At 36.1% G+C, this 17,414-nt stretch overlaps 1 protein-coding gene across 2 annotated transcripts in view; it reads right to left on the bottom strand.

Annotated features, from left to right (window-relative positions):
* Nucleotides 1–4,391: 4,391 nt before the first annotated feature.
* The window catches only part of TRIM36 (tripartite motif containing 36), a 52,542-nt gene continuing 39,519 nt past the window's right edge, over nucleotides 4,392–17,414 (bottom strand). For both annotated transcript variants that reach the window (XM_058172418.1, XM_058172419.1), the window contains exons 5-10: nucleotides 16,692–16,787; nucleotides 14,988–15,241; nucleotides 14,298–14,422; nucleotides 11,152–11,445; nucleotides 9,288–9,585; nucleotides 4,392–6,452 (exon numbers count right to left, since the gene is read on the bottom strand). In XM_058172418.1, the coding sequence (XP_058028401.1) occupies nucleotides 6,086–6,452; nucleotides 9,288–9,585; nucleotides 11,152–11,445; nucleotides 14,298–14,422; nucleotides 14,988–15,241; nucleotides 16,692–16,787 (1,434 nt within the window). In that variant the 3' untranslated portion in view covers nucleotides 4,392–6,085. The remainder of the gene's footprint in view (nucleotides 6,453–9,287; nucleotides 9,586–11,151; nucleotides 11,446–14,297; nucleotides 14,423–14,987; nucleotides 15,242–16,691; nucleotides 16,788–17,414) is intronic.

Below are 17,414 nucleotides of genomic sequence, written 5' to 3'. Positions count from 1 at the left end.
TAGAAAGTATTTTCTTAATTCAGTTATGAAAGCGAGACATATTTATATTAATGTTTTAAAGAGTGGGAATCCTTTGTTGTTAGATGCTAAGTTAACTGGTTTGGAAATGATGCAAAATAGAATGGGAGAGGGGAGGAATGTTTAAGATGTGAATATGATGATTATGGTTAATTTTTGGAATTGATTTGTTTAGGATATAAATTATAGGATTTTGTTATTTGCTATTTGTATGGTATAAATCTATGGGATGATATTATTCAATTGTGAAGGATGGAAAGTGAAATTTATGAATTTAGATAATGTGGATGTAATGATTTTAACTGCTTACTGTTATATTGTGGATGTAGTTTAAATGATTATTTATTTTAATTGATACGTTTATAGATAGTAAAAGTTATGAAGTTAAGCTGGAAATATTATATTTGAGAGATTTTATTTGAAATGATATTTGATTGATGGAGTAGTATTGGAAGATTGGATATTAAATCTTACGACAATTGAAGAAATATATAAGTGATGAAAATTTGAATTTGAGAAGCTGGATTGTAATTTAAGAAATGGACTTATGAAATTTGAAGGAATATATAAGTGGGTGAAAAAAAAATTGAACTTTAGAAGATGGACTAATTTTTAAAATGGACTGTAAGAAGAACGGACATTAAATGTTATGGCAACTGAAGAAATATATAAGTGATAAAAATTTGAGTTCGAGAAGATGGACTGTAATTTGAGAAATGGACTTATGAAATTTGAAGGAATATACAAGTGGAAAAAAAAATTGAATTTGAGAAGATGGATTAATTTTAAAAATGAACTGTAAGAAGAAGTAATATGTGAAGTTGGTACTGCTTCTTTTCTTTTCTTTTTTTTTTTATTATTCTTTCCTATCTTTTTATTCTTAATGTGAGGGGATCTAAAGTTTTAAATTTTTAAAGGTGGGAGGTTATGTATATTTTGCATACTTTAGCTTGTGATTGTTGGTTATAATACCCGGTATTTGCTCTGGGAAGTCTGGGGGGGGGGGAAGGGGGAGGAGGGGGGGAAGGGGGGGAAATGATACATGGATTGATTATTAATGTACAGTAATTTTTGAAGATATGAAATTAAAAAAAAAAAATTAAAATGATATTGGGGATGCTCGACTGCCATTTCAGGAAGAAAAGGAGAGAGGAGTAGAAGGAGGGAAGAAAGTAGGCAGGAAAGAGTAGAGAAGGAGGAGGGGAATAAGAAGGTTAGATAGGGTGGAAGAAGGGTGGAAGAAGGGAGGAGTGGAGAAGGAGGAGAGGAAGTAGTAAAGTGAAGGAGATGAAGGATGGGAAAGTAGTAGAGGGTAGAGAGGGAAAGTAGTAGAGGGTAGAGAGGGAGGTTGTGTAGAAAGGAAGTGGCAATCGGGCAGGCCTGAATCAGTTATAAATAAAAAATAATGATTAATGATGGATAATAGTTTGTACATAAATATGATGTTGGAAAATGGAAATAAAAATTATTGAAAATAGAAAATATTTAGATCCCTCACATCCAGGACATAAACTGTTTCAACTCCTACCCTCAAAACGACGCTATAGAGCACTGCACAACAGAACAACTAGAGACAAGAACAGTTTTTTCCCGAAGGCCATCGCTCTGCTAAACAAATAATTCACTCAACACTGTCAAACTATTTACTAAATCTGCACTACTATTAATCTTCTCATCGTTCCCATCACCAATCTCTTTCCACTTATGACTGTATGACTGTAACTTTGTTGCTGGCAATCCTTATGATTTATATTGATATATTGACCATCATTTGTGTTGTAAATGTTGTAACTTGATGAAGGTATCTTTTCTTTTATGTACACTGAGCATATGCACCAAGACAAATTCCTTGTGTGTCCAATCACACTTGGCCAATTAGAAATTGTATTCTATTCTATTCTATATCACATAACAGTTCCTGAATTGTTGGCCCAACAGCAGTACCATGAGATGGTATCCATTTTATTTATTTATTCATTCATCAAATGTACCTAGCCATTCATCTCACAAGAACTCTAGGTGGCATACAATCTATCCTGACTCTGCTTCTTTCACCTGAACAGACTGAAAAGCTTTATGAATTTAGGATAATTTATTTCTAATCAGACAAAAATGAACTGGATCCTTGAGGAATTACAGGAATTTCCTGTAAGCCGCCCTGAATTGTTGTGAGCGAGTAGGTGGCAATATAAAATTTCCAAATAAATAAATAATATTCTGAAGAGCAGATTTGAAGGACAGCAGGAAGAAGCTCTAACAGTGAAACATTCCTTTAGCAGACTAATAGCCATAGGATAATATTCAGAACTCTTTGAAGCTTGTTCCCTTTGTCTGTGGATTGGATTGGCCATTAATCTATCCTAAGGAATTGCACTATTGAATGTGAAAAGTTTTGAATGACACCTGGATTATAGTTGTTGTAGTTATCTGTTCATCATACAGTTTTCTAAAAGTAGAATTAGTAACGTGCACTGTGTTATCTCTTGTGAACACATTAGTATGAGATTAGAAAAAATTCAGCATAGAATAACTGTATTGTTCTGGACGTGTTTACGTAGGGTTGTTTTGAATTACACTAACATACTCTGTTACAATAATTTAGCATAGTCAATTACTGCTTGATTAGTCCTTTGATGCAGAGTATAGAGAAAATTCAAATTACACAGGTCATGCCTAAGCATTCACATTTATAGCTATCTTCTTAATTGGTTACAATTTAGACAGCTATTTGAATTTCCTTCACGGATGTTTCGTATAAAAATTTTTTTTTTACTTATTAAAGGCAGAGTTAGAGAACATAATTCATTCTTAACCCAGCGACTGCCCATATTCCCCACCCAACAAATATTTTCTCAAGTTGTTAATAGGGGACAAGCATTGTTTTACCTTCCATTTATCCTATTTGCTATTGTCAAAGTTTGTAAGAGCACTCCAAATTTAAAGCACCTTGCCTAACTATTTTGTGAACATTCTCCTTCCTGTTACGAATGCTGTGAGTGCTAGGTGTTATCTATACAGTACAGTGATTCCAGACACTTGTTAACAGACATGAGTATTACTTTAGTTATTAGTTGTATGGTGATTGACATGTTTTTGATGAATGCTGACCCAAAATATTAGTATATATAATGTACTTTTAATATGTTATCTCTGAGAAAAGCAGATTTTAATTTTAAGGGTAGTAAATAGTGTTGCTATTCAACAATGAACCAACATGTATTGCCAGTTGATATTAGAAACACTACAGGTTAACGACTGTTCTTAAACTAGCATACAGTATTGAACTTGAACTACCATAATAAAATTGCAACATAGCAATTGTAACAACTGAAATCCAGCCAATTGGAATGAGACACAATAATAAGTTGTATTATTCTAGCAGCTAGTAGAAAGAAAACCAAAGGATATTATAGTAGGCATCTCCTAAATAAGGGAGGGCATCATGGAGGCCACCACCATACAACCCATTCATGGCAAAAGTGACTCAGAATATATGACTGAAGATACCCTGAAATTTCAATCATTATCTGCTCTATAAGGGTAAAGGGGCTTAAATACATCTAAGTAAAGTGAAGAATTAAGGGCACATAACAATAAACTATCACTGGTTTGGTGGTACCAGTGCCTCAGATAGGTCCATAGAAAGAATGGAAAGGACAGCCGAGATTATAGGAAACTCGCTTCCCCCATTAGTCAGGATACTGCTTATAAGCGCTATTTGCTTAGAGCTCGAAGCATTGTTAAAGATCCCACATACCCACTTCACGGTCTGTTTCTGTTGCTCCCCACTGGGAGGAGGTTTCAATGTATTTATAGCAGGACTACTAGATTCTATAATAGCTTTGTTCCTTATGCCATCTGTCTCGTAAATTTGCAGGATTCTTTTTTTTCGCCATGTAAATGTATACATTTGAACTATGTGATGTTTCTGTGCTAAATTGGTCTGTGTATTTGGGTATATGCATAATGGTTATCTTTTGAAAGCGGAATGCAACAAAATTTCATTTTAATGTATACTGATTAGTGTACATTTAAAGTGATAATAAAGTTCTATTCTATTCCATTCCATTCTATTCTATAGTGTACAACTTAAAAAGCTAAACAATTTTTATTCATAAATAAACTAAACTAGTGAATCATTTACAATTAGTACTATATACACAGAAGACCTTACAGTATTGCATTATCAAGGATTTGAAAGCAGAATTTGGGTTAAAATAATCCCAAACTTCATTAGGAAATTTTTACTAGTAGCTGCAAGTCCTAGATTTTTTCACTATTGGTATTAATTGAAAAGATGGGACACAAATTATAGATTTTCAATTTTCTCATAACAGCAACATAGTAACCAGGTTCAAATATAAGAAGAAAGAGACATTTTATTTGTTATTTTTATTAGAAAACAAAACTGAGAAAATCTTCAGAAATGTTACATTTCCACTTCACAATATCTTCAAAACAAGGCCTTATGGGTTGTTATTAAAGCTTCAAAAATTATTTTGTAAAAAACAATCTCCATGATGTACCTTTGCCTAGAGTTCACTCATTATGGAGTGGTTACCAACTTTCTTGTTAGTTATAGCAGCTATATTGCAAGTAATCCACATAAGGTTTAGCTTAGTCTGTATGTAAAGTGCAGAAAATAAAATTGTTTATTTTTCCTTTCCTCCCGCCCCTCCCCCCCATTTTTGTACACCACATGGCTAGGTATTTTTCTGGTCCCTTAAACTAAAGAAAAGCACCACTTTTTGCATTCAGGAGGCCCTGAATATTCTACTATTTCCCAGCACAAATTATTATTTTTAATTCAAACAGTAGAGTGCGTAAAGGCAGAAAAAATGTTCAAATCCATTGGGTAGATTAAATTGATGGCATTAATTAAACTGACTTTAAGCAGAATATCACTTCACTGTAAATAAATAATTATCACGTTATAAATAAAAAAGTTTAAATTAATCTTTTGGGTTATTATTATTTGATTCAGAGTAACTAGTGCTTACCAGATCTTGTGTACTACTGCATAGTTGATATTTTTTGAAACAGTATTTAACACATAAAATGGACTACACACATCTATTTATGTAAAACAAATTAAAAACCCTATGACCTGAAGTGCAAAGCTTCACAAACATGAAGCAATTTTTTTTTACACACTTAAGAAGATTATATGGAGCTTTAGACTATTTTGTATGGATTGCTTTTTAGCTAAGAAGTTTAGATTGATGATACCTTAAGGTGAAAGTGTTTCAAACTAAATTTATCAGTGCTTTTATTCTAAACACACTGACTGCCTTAATTTTATAAAGAATTAAATGTGCCAAAACATTTTCTTAAAGAAAAATATAAAATCCAAATTGTGTCTGCATTTTATCCCCCCACCCTCCACACAAGTCACATATGCAGAGGTTTAACACCAAGGTTTGATGAAAAATTGCACTTATTTAAACATATATTAAATAAAAGCATATAGGAGACAACCTAAAATACTGAAAAAAACACATAAGAACCTGCTTTTAATCACTGCACCAGTTTTAAAAATCAGTTTTATGAATCACAATAAATCTATGTGAGACACAGTAACTGTGATTCATTATCCATCTCCTAAATGCTACCAATTCGCTCATAGCTTGGATTCACAAAGCACTTTGCTCTGATGCAAAGACAGTTTCTGAGACACACTTGACCACTCAGGATAGTCAAAATTAGCTCCTTCTGAAGTGAATAAATCTATAATTACAAGAAGAGCCTACTTCCATTTGTTTAAAAATGGAATGTAAATGGAGGCAATATCAGAAATAAGGATTTAAACAGACTGGCAGGTTTCCAGTTTATAAAAGGCAATGAGGGTGCTAATCTGAGTATCCAAGGTCTATAAGACAAAAAAAAAACACCACAGTTCAAAGAGGTCTTCAGGTACAGTTTTCTGGACACTAGACATTTAGTAGAGATGTTTTTTTTCTGCAATTAAAAAACAAAAGAAAAACAGACTCGAAAGCAGGGGGTGCAGCAGATGCACTTGGAGTTATGATGTAATTAAGACACAAAGCTAAAGGTGGGTCCTTGGGTATTAAATGTCTTCATCCTGATATTGTAGGTATTTCGCTGCAATCGTTTCTTCTAGATGAATTCCTGAGCTCCCCATTAATGCAAAAGCTGGATACATTTTACCAGAGCATTCCACTGGCCGTTCATAAAGACACTTCATTCGATCTGCATCATAGAATCCAATGTTGCCTTTGTCACAGTCAAGGCAGATTCCAATATTTGATGGCATGGGAAGAACTCTGTTCACACAATCTTTGGGCGCAGCTGAAGCAGATGATGCCTTAGGAATAAACATTTTTTTCATGCCTATAGTTATTAATGTAAAAGGCTGCAAGGACTCAGCAAAGATGTCTTCACTCCCACTGTCATGACCACTGTCTTGTTCGTATCTGAAAAAGAAATACTAGTCATGCCACAATACTCAGGTTTTCAGTGAATTTTTCAGACTTCAGCACAATGTTCACACAATATGGTTTTGTCTTTAAAAATATTGTTCTGTACAATATCACAATGTGCTTGTAGGAGAGAATAATAAATAAAGGTAAGTTGTGTGTGCTTTATTAAATATTAAACACCCTAGAAAGGATTCTAACTTATTAGAACATTTAACTGATCAAAATGCTCTTTCCAGATGAATTGCAAATACAATCATGTTGGGGATGCAATCTGGCTGCAACACTATTTCAGTGTAAACTCTTTGGGGGGAGGGGGGAATCATGAAATAAGAAGCAATCCACCCCCATCCAGTGCTCATCTCAACTACAGTGTGCCAGCAGGATCAGTGTGTATGGCACTTCGAATCCTCTAATCTACCCTGTCTAATACAAGTAACCCTCAATTTACAACAGTTCACTTAGTGACCATTTGAAGTTATAACAGCCCAAAAACCGTGATTTATGACAGCTTTCCACACTTACGACTGTTGTAATATCTCCATGGTCACGTGCTCAAAATTCAGATGCTTTGCAACTGACTCATTTCACTTTATTGCCTCAACTGACTTCTTTCAGATCACAGTTCTCAATCTTTCTGGCTCCATGGACCAGTGGCAGCAGTGGGTAATGGCAGGAGGATGGTTTCACGTGGACAAGCTAGGTCCAGTGCATGCACGAATAAGCTTTGTGCACTCATCTGCCATTTGCATGGCCCAATTTCCAACAGGCTGCAGACTGATACTGGTCGGCAGCCCAGGGGTTGGGCACCCCTGCCTTAGATTATAAGAAAATATCAGTATGATGCAAGTTTCAGATTCTAGATCTAATTTTTCACAAGATCAAAATACACACTTAAGATACTATATTTTTTACACTATAAGATGCTCCGGACCATAAGAAGCACCTAGCTTTTGGGGAAGAAAACAAGAAAAAAATACTGCCTCTGCCTCCTAGCATCCATCGGTATTCATCTGGCTAGCATCTTTGCAACAAACAGCCTGGTCAGCTTCAGCACATTATTGCAGCCCGATTTAGCACAAGCAACTGATTGGCGGTTGGATCGGCCTACCAGAATACCGCCGATCAGCTGTTCCAGGCTACGGGGATCGCCATTGCCTATTGCCGCCTTCACGCATCCCGTTTTCAGCCTCTGCGCATCCCATTTTTGGCTTGTTCTGGCAGCAGGCACTGCCACTGCCTATCATCGCTGCTGCCTATCACCGGCAGCAAAGGTGATAGGCAGTGGCAACAATCCCCACCGCCTGGAATGGGCCAAAAACGGGCTGCGTGAAGGCTGAAAACGCAGTGTGCAGAGGCCAAAAACAGAGCACGTGGAGGCCAAAAATGGCCAAAGGGTGTGGGGTGGTGGGTGGGTGGATCTTCGGCAACATTTGCTGTATAAGACGCAGAGACATTTCCACCCACTTTGGGGGTGGTGGTGAGAAAGTGTGTCTTATAGACGAAAAATACAGTAATCTAAGTACAACTGGATGAACCTGTGGCTCAGGGAATACATAAAAGGGAGAGGGTATCATGATTTTTCAAGAGTGGATAACTCTTACAAAGCCACATTTTTTTTCTATCTTAGATTAGCTTGCTCTCAGATTGCCTTTTATATGATTTAAATTTCATGTCTTACTTCTAACCTACAGCTTTAGAAGTGATCTATTTACATTTCTTTCAGCTAGATCAGGGGTATCAAACTCAATTTCATTGAGGGCCGCATCAGGGTTGTGTTTCACCTTGGGGGGCCAGGGTGGGTGTGGCCAGGGTTGGCATGGTCAGTTCAACATCACTCATGTCAGGGACGCCTTTGGTGGCTCAAATGCTCTGCCAGCAAAAATGGGCTTCCAAACTGTTTTCGGCTGTGATGGCCTTCTACAACCCTCTGCCAGTGAAAACGGAGTTGGCAGAACCTTCCGCGGCCCTCGGGAGCTCCGTTTTTGGCTGCGACAGCCTCCTGCAACCCTCTGCCAGTGAAAACAGAGCTCAGGAGGGCGCGGACAGCACTGTCAACTCCATTTTCATTGGCAGAGGCACTGCAGGCCAGTCCTTCACTGTTTCCAGGGCAGCCCCGAGGACCAGATCTAAGCACCTCGCAGGCCCCATCCGGTCCCCAGGCCTTGAGTTTGACACCCCTGAGCTAGATGTATTCTTTTCTACATTCCATGAAGTATTCTGATTGTTATCAAATACATTTTCTTTATCCTATTAATAGAGTTGCCTCGAGATAGGCAGCAAACAAATTTAATAACTAAATAAATAAATAAATCCTAAGTAAACAACATATTCCAATTGTCACATTTCTCAAAATCATGGCACAATGGATTTAACGTGTGCATACTATATATAAAATTATAAATCTCTTAACTTGAGGGAAGTATCTACATATTTTGTTAATAATATACTTAAGTATGTCTATTTTAAGTATCTTAACATTATGATATGTAATGGCTAAGACCCTAGATGTAGCCCTCAAGGATTATTGTTGCTGTTCTTGTTGTTATTGAAGTCTGCTAGACTTCTTCCATCAAAAGATCATGAAGCTGCTTTTGGAACTTTCAATTCAATGAAAGCATGTTGTAATCCATTTGACATACACAGACTAAAATTCCTCTGGGCGTGAAAAAATGGTTCCGTATTTCTTTAGATGCAGATCATTATCGAAAATATTATCTTCCATATTAACATCCAATTAATGCATTTGACCTAATGGATAAATGCTAAACTATTAAATTACAACAGCAGAACTTAAAAAAAATATGAAAACAATAGAAAATGATTACTTACCTGGGGCTACTTTGTTCACGAGAATTGTGAAACCATTCTTGGATCTTAACATCAGATGCAACTCCTACTTTCACAAGATATGAATAGGGTTCTACATGGAAAGCCCAGAAATGCTTTCCTTTCACAACACCAGTATCTCCAATAATGTAATCTAGGGCAGTATAACAGCCTTGTTGGATACGTTCAGCTTCCAAAAGCAGAGGAAACCCAGCTCTGCTTTCCACAACATTTCTTCTTGCATTTAGCAGAAGACGTTCACTATTGTAGCCACATTTGTCATCCAAAAGAAAACTGAAAACTAAAAATGAATAACCAGTTAGTAGAATTATAGCTTCAGAAAATATCCTAAAGAGGAGGATAATAAACTTCTCTCTTTCCCAAAATTTCTAGACTACCCAATTCCATGACTCTGGGAGGCTTAACATGTATAAACAATAATATCAAAATAAAATCCAGAAAAGTATTAGAGGGAACAACAAAAAGTTCTAAAGAATACAGACAGTCTTGAGTTACCGCAATTCATTTAGTGACCTTGGGAAACTATAATGCTGAAGGGTCTTACAATTGGTCCTTAAAGTTCTGGCTGTTGCAGTGTCCCCATGGTTCCAGTACCTGGCAAACAGTTCACACTTTCAACTAGATCCAGCATCCCATAGTCACATGATTATCATCTGTGTCCTTCTCTGTTGGCTTCCCCCAAGCAAAGTCAACAGAAAGTCACAAATTGCTGGGGAAAGTCTCCCCTCCACCTTTCTTTGTTTGCATGTACCCCACCCTCCATTCATACACATCTTCTGCTCTTTTTAGATGGCCTCCCTACACCTACATGCATCCCAAACCCTTTCTACAGCTTCCCTGGAATCACACACACTCTACACTCTCTTTCCATGTCCTCCCTGCTATGCACGCACAATGCATATATATGTACCACCATACTCATTTTCCTTTTTCCTTGATCTTCCTGCAATCGCACACATACACCATGCTCTCTTTTTCTGACCTCCCTGCACTCATATATTTACATGGTCTCCACACTCACTTGCCCTGTCTTTCTGCACTTCCTACATATGCACTTCGTACTCTTTTTCTCCAGCCTCACTGAACTTGCACACATGCATCATCTTTCTCCGTCTGAATTCGTGCAGCACCAACCCCACTTCCCCCAATTCACTGCAACCTGTGTCAGTCCTTCCTCACCCCTTTGCAGCACCCCTGCATTCCTTACCTCTTCTGTTTCCTGCTTAACTATTTGTGCATCTTAACTACCTGGATTGCTGTCACTAAGCAATGCAGTGATGTTACACTTTATTGTTTAGTAATGGCAATCCCGGTCCTATTAGAGTTGTAATTTGAAGGCTAGCAAGATGGATGGAAGGATGGATGGAGATAGATAGAGACAGACAGACAAGACAGGCAGACTATATACTTTGAATAGTATTTTAAAGTAACTGCTGTTGGTAACGAATCTCAAGAATATGTTATAATTTTTGTCAAAGTTTCTTCTGATGCATTATTAGAAAATGGACAGTAAACCAAGTAGTCAAACTATTTAATTTCTGCTTTTATCTAAATTGCTGAAGAATTCTTTTTTCTCTAAAAACAAGTATTACTTTATATTCAGATACTAAAAATACTTTCCTCCTTTTGATTTAAATATTCAATAATCTCAGTACAGTCATATATCATGGCATCTTATACCTCATTAAGGCAACTTAAAGACTGACGAGAATCTGTGGATATCATCTAAATTCTGTTATGTAGACTTAAGTACGATTGTTTAAATTTATACCTAACACTCTTCGGTTTCACTAATTGCAACAAGAGAACAGGGACAAAAGTATAATGTGTATATTTTTTATTGTACCTGGAGCTGGTGGTGTATGTAAGATAAGTTCTCTGCTCCATGGGCTACAGATAGATCCTTTATATCCTCTGACCCTAAAGGCATAGGTACTGTTTGTGTCAAGGTCAGAAATTACTTCACTCTTATTGCAGACTTCAATTTCTTGCCATGCTGTATTAGCCTCTTCTTTATTAAGCTTGCGATATTCAAGTATGTAAGTATCAGCTGAACCTGTTTTCTGTGGATGATCCCAACAGATCAAAGCTTTGTTATACATTTTGCTCCGTTCCTCACTGATTTCTGGTATATCATTCCCTGCATTAAACATACAAGGTGTTAATATATAAAAATACTGATAGAGGATAAATACATTTATATATATATATATTCATAACATTAAGGAGAGAAGAAGAGCAAAACATGTTTACATCACCTCAGTCGAGTGTTGTTGTCTTCATCCAGCCTATCCAGCCAAATTTAGGTGTGTTCAATTCTCGAGTGGGCATCATTTTTGAGAACCAGAAACGAACCAAAGGACCTTTTTGTAGGTTACTTACCCACACATATTATCCTCACCAAACCATAGTCCTGCTCATAACATACCAACTTCTCCCTTGCAACAAACATTACACAAAAATTTGGCCTTCCTGCATAGATGGCCAGATAACACCTGCTATGGGTCCCCTTCATCCCATTACCCATGAGACGTAACAAATAGGGGCAAGCATTTTCTGTAGGATTCCCTTCCAGTGGAATATTCTGTTCATTGACCTGAGGATCAACCTGCCCATTCTTCCAAAAGACTGGAAAATATCTCTTCCAGATGGTCATTGTAGATTGATTGTGGCATAATCAATGTTAAAATTAGTGTTATGGTACTATGTTTTCTATTTTATTATCTTTGTATTGGTCCCACAGTCAAGCAGATGTTTAGACTGGATTTGAAATTTTGTTGTGCAGCCAGAATTAATCCCTCTGTCTCTTTCTTCAATTTTTCTGCTCTTATCCATTGACCATTCTACTGTACACCCATTCAAATACTATATATGAACTCAGGCTAAGAGATGATAGTAATATCCTAAGACCTATGCAAGGGTCCTCTTTGTAGACTTTAGCTCAGCATTCAACACCATCATTCAAGACACTCTTCTAACTAAGCTAAACCAGCTACAGGTACCTGAACAGACTTGTAAGTGGATCACAAGCTTCCTAACAAACAGGAAGCAGCAGGTGAAGCTAAGCAGAATCACATCAGATACCTGTACAATTAGTACAGCCCACCACCCCCAAGACTGTGTGCTCTCCCTACTTCTCTTTGTATACCAATGACTGCATCTCTTAACGATCAATCTGTTAAACTACTGAAGTTCACAGATGACACAACAGTGATCTGTCTCATTCAAGACAATGATGAATCTGCATACAGACGGTAGGTTGAACGTCTAGCCTCATGGTGCAACCAGAACAATCTGGAACTGAACACACTCAAAACCGTAGAAATGGTGGTAGACTTTAGGAGAAACCCTTCCACACTTCCACCTCTCACAATACTAGACAACACAGTATCAAAAGTAGAAACCTTCAAATTTCTAGGTTCTACCATATCGCAAGATCTAAAATGGACAGCTAATATCAAAAACGTCATCAAAAAAGGACAACAAAGAATATTCTTTCTGCGCCAACTTAGAAAGCCCAAGAAGCTGCTGATCCAGTTCTACAGAGGAATTATTGAGTCTGTCATCTGCACCTCTATAACTGTCTGGTTTGGTTCTGCAACCCAACAAGACGGACACAGACTTCAGAGGATCATTAGAACTGCAGAAAAAATAATTGCTACCAATCTGCCTTCTATTGAGGACCTGTATATTGCACAAATCAAAAAGAGGGCTGTGAAAATATTTACAGACCCCTCACATCCTGGACATAAACTGTTTCAACGCCTACCCTCAAAACGATGCTATAGAGCACTGCACACCAGAACAACTAGACACAAGAACAGTTTTTTCCCAAACGCCATCACTCTGCTAAACCAATAATTCCCTCAACACTGTCAAACTATTTACTAAATCTGCACTACTATTAATCTTCTCATCATTCCCATCACCCATCTCCTTCCACTTATGACTGTAACTTTGTTGCTTGTATCCTTAAAATTTACATTGTAATTGATTGTTTCCTGATTGCTTAACTGTAGCCTATGACTATCATTAAGTGTTGTATCATTAAGTGTTAAATTTGTACCCTATGACTATCATTAAGTGTGGTAAGTGTTGTACCTTGATGAAGGTATCTTTTCTTTTATGTACACTGAGAGCATATGCACCAAGACAAATTCCTTGTGTGTCCAATCACACTTGGCCAATAAAAAATTCTATTCTATTCTATTCTATTCTATTCTATTCTATTCTATTCTATTCTATTCTATTCTATTCTAATCTAATCTAATCTAATCTAATCTAATCTAATGACCAATTTTTTCTTCCTATAAGAATTTTTAGTATACTACAAAATTCCCATTTGAGGATGATAAGTGTGTGTTCAACCAACTTTTGAAGAATATTGAATACTGCATGGGTAATAAACCTTTTTATACCTACCGCCCACTTTTGTATCTCTGTAAGTAGTACAATTTTCTAACCGCCTACCAGTTCTACAGTAATGCGCCATGTATCGTAATCTGTGCATGCTTCTCGCGCATCGTGGATTGGGTTTCGGGGGGACACTGGCTACCAGCTCTGCTTGTCTGTTACAGCTGGGTGGTGTGGAGGAAGATGAACGAGCTATTCTGGGACGAGGCTCTTTTGTTTGCAGTCACACTATAGCACCATTTAGTTTCACTTACATAAAGTGAACTAAACTTATGCGCGGGTGATACAAATAGTATATTTTCAGAAATTTAAATTGTCACGGGGAATTTTATCAAAACCTAATGAAAATGTTTTTAAATAATGCTATGAAATTTTTTTTTAAAGTTAATTAAATTAAAAAAAAAAGGAAAGGGCTTCAGTATTGGACAAAACCCTTACCGCCCACCATGAAAACTGGAATGCCCACTAGTGGGCAATAGGGACCAGGTTGACTACCACTGGAATACTGTATCAAGAGCAAACTGTATTTGTAAGTCTTCTGAGGTGGAAGAGGTTAAATGTTTTTTCCTTTAAACTTACCATTTGAATGGAAACACATATTTTCAAGAGCTTCCTGTTGCTTTTCTGTGTCAAGAACAAAGTCTTCAAAAGAAGCTTGAGCTGCAGGCCTGAAGCACTTTAAAGATTCAGTAGCTTTCTGAATTCTATAGACAGGAAAAAAATACCAATATTATGCACACACTAACAAATTGCCTTTAATACTTTAATACAGATAAAAAATAAATGCATACCATTCATGAACCATAAAATACGTGATTCTTTGCTTTTTACTTCTAACTGCAAATTAATAAAAAATAATTATTTCACTAAAGAAAATCCCTACTTTATAATGAAATTAGTCAACACTAGCAGCTGAACTAAAGTTCACATAAATTGGATCAAATTTTTAAGATCGTAAAATGTAATCCAACAAAAATTCCCTTGTGCAAACTAATTAAAATAGATAGGAACGTAATAGATCTCATCTTGCATTGTATCATTGGGTCCAAAGCAGAACATTCATCAGCAGAATATACTTCTATAGGTATATTTTATATAAGGCAAGTTTCTAATTTTTATACCTGTTACCCTTGCACTGCATTCATCCCAAACCAATGGGAACTATTGGAGAAATGATTTGCAAAAGTACAACTAAAAGAAAATTGGGAAAGAGACATGCAGTGGATTACGCACAATTCAAGCCACTCTGAAAAGAAATAAATTACATACCTATCATGAAGCTGCTTTGCTGTTTGAACAAAACAGGATGGATCTGTTTCTTTGAGAACTTCTTGTGCATATCCCACTAGGCCGTTATTTTCTAGAAGTCCCTGATACTCTTCTATTTGAGAATGCAATTTGTCCATTCTTAAATTTTTGGATGCTTCAATAGCTCTAAGTGCAGTGTTTTTCCTTTCCTCCAAAACATGAAACAGCTTATCGAAGTTATTAGAAGCTTCCTCCTTCGCTCTTTCACCATTGCACTGGGGTTTTTTTTAAGTTAAAGCAGGATAATATATTAACTTTAAGCATCTTTTTTTATTAGTTTCAAGAACTATTTCAAGGAAGGTAGTGAGATTAATGTGATGTACAAAACCAGAATTCTTTCTATAGCAGGGCTGTCAAACTTGCGGCCTGCGGACCAGATGCGTCACACGATGGCCACGCCCACCCCCCAATTTAGCGAAGGGGAAAAGAAGTTGCAATACATCACGTGACAATGTGACGACATGAGTTTGACACCCCTGTTCTATAGGAACATAAGTTAAAATATTTGATACACTGAAATAGCATTGTTCATCTTTATGATTCTGAAGTACAGTTTACAATCCAACTTTACACGTGCAATTAACCATGGCAAACTACAGTTGTAAACAAAGAATTGCTCTTAAAATTTTAGACATCAGAACATCTGTGACAATCAGGACAAATATATATAGGATGAAGAAACACTTCATCTAAATTACTTCTCTACATTAAATGTTAGGTTTCAAGGTCACAGTAGTACAAAACTGCTAGAAAAAAAAATAGAAAAACACTATTTTTTAAAAGAACACGCTTGTAATAGAAGCTTTTCAAAACTCTTTAAAAATTGAAATATTTTCACTGTGCATTTCAGAATAATAACATGGATATTTCCATCTCACAATCTCAAAGGCAATTTAAAACAAACTACCTTTTCATAACAAGAGTTATTTCAGGAGGAAAGGGTAAGAGATGCCTCTTCAGTATGTAGGCATTTAGCAAATATTTTTCCAATCAGGGCCATTCATGGGGCAAATACCAAAGAGTAACAAAGAACAAGGAGTCTGCAACACTTCCTTTTCTGGGCAAGATAAAAAGTGAACAGAGGGAGGCCACTTAGGCTACTCAGCTTGCCCCAAAGAGAATGCTTTCTTTGCCAAACAGGGTGAGGGACACTTTCCACTTTCTCCATTCCTATAATATTTTTTTCTAATTTGAACAAAATTGTAAAATGGGTTAGCACTGGCTCTGGCTGCTTGTTGATTGTGCCATAATTTTCTGAATATTTTATATAATTACCAAGCTGTAGAATATGATTAATCTGATTTTCAATAAGACTTTCTAAAATTAAATGCTAGCTGCTCAGCAGCCAAATTTTTATTTGATAGTCATAATAGCTAGCAATACACTTAATAGTCAAGTGTCACAAATACAGTAACTGAATGATCAGTTGTAGCACAATTTTTTAATACAGCATAAACCTATTTACGAAGCAGAAACTATGTAGCTCTTTGGGGTTTTTTAATGCAATATGTAAGATCTTGAAATAAATTAGTCAAATTATAATGGATAGAAACATTTTAGTTTGAATAAAATTGTTTATGTAGAAATTCACATTAATACTAGTACTATTAAAGAGCCACAAAGTAGCCCTTTTTTTTGCCCAAGGCAAAAATAAATAGTACTTACCTCAGCTTCTTTCACTAAAAGACCAAGCTCTGTAATTTGGTTTTTCACATGGCTCTCCTTACTAATGAGGTAGTGTATATCCTGTGAAAGTTTATCCTATGAAAAATCATACTGCATGGTTAAAAATGATTGTAAAGTACTATTTTTGCATTTGTGAATACAAGGAACATTAATATTTTTGTTTTGTGATTGACAGTTCGGTTCAATAAATTTCTACGTTCTATATTATCTATCAAAACTACAAGCCCAGCAATTGTTTTAGAGTTAACTAAAAGTGCACATAGTTCAATCATGATATGAGAATAAAGAAATGTGATGGGCCTTGGCATAAACTATGTAGGGACCAATGTTAAATATAGCTGCATTAAAAAAGGTAACCATGTTCTTTCACTAATATGGAAACATTTGTTGTTTCACTGCTTCTTTGTTTGCTTACAAATTAAAAAGGTTATTAAAAGAATATGGTATACAATAAGTCAATTAAAACCTGCAGTGAACCAAAACAACTTAAGCCAATATTAAATATTATCAAATTACATGCTTTGTCTTTGTTCCAAGAGCTAATCTCGTATGTTACTTGTCCCATCAAATATTTATCTATTTGAACAGATGGCATGAGTCAATATAAGGTATTCAATGATGCGGATTAAATTTAAATGTTCTTCTTCTTCAAGGATATTAAACATTTTGTAAGCTATGGCAATGACCTTGTATTATAGATGG

The sequence above is a fragment of the Ahaetulla prasina genome, chromosome 2 (assembly GCF_028640845.1).
Source record: "Ahaetulla prasina isolate Xishuangbanna chromosome 2, ASM2864084v1, whole genome shotgun sequence".
Lineage (NCBI taxonomy): Eukaryota > Metazoa > Chordata > Lepidosauria > Squamata > Colubridae > Ahaetulla > Ahaetulla prasina.
This window is presented reverse-complemented; position numbering and strand designations above follow the sequence as displayed.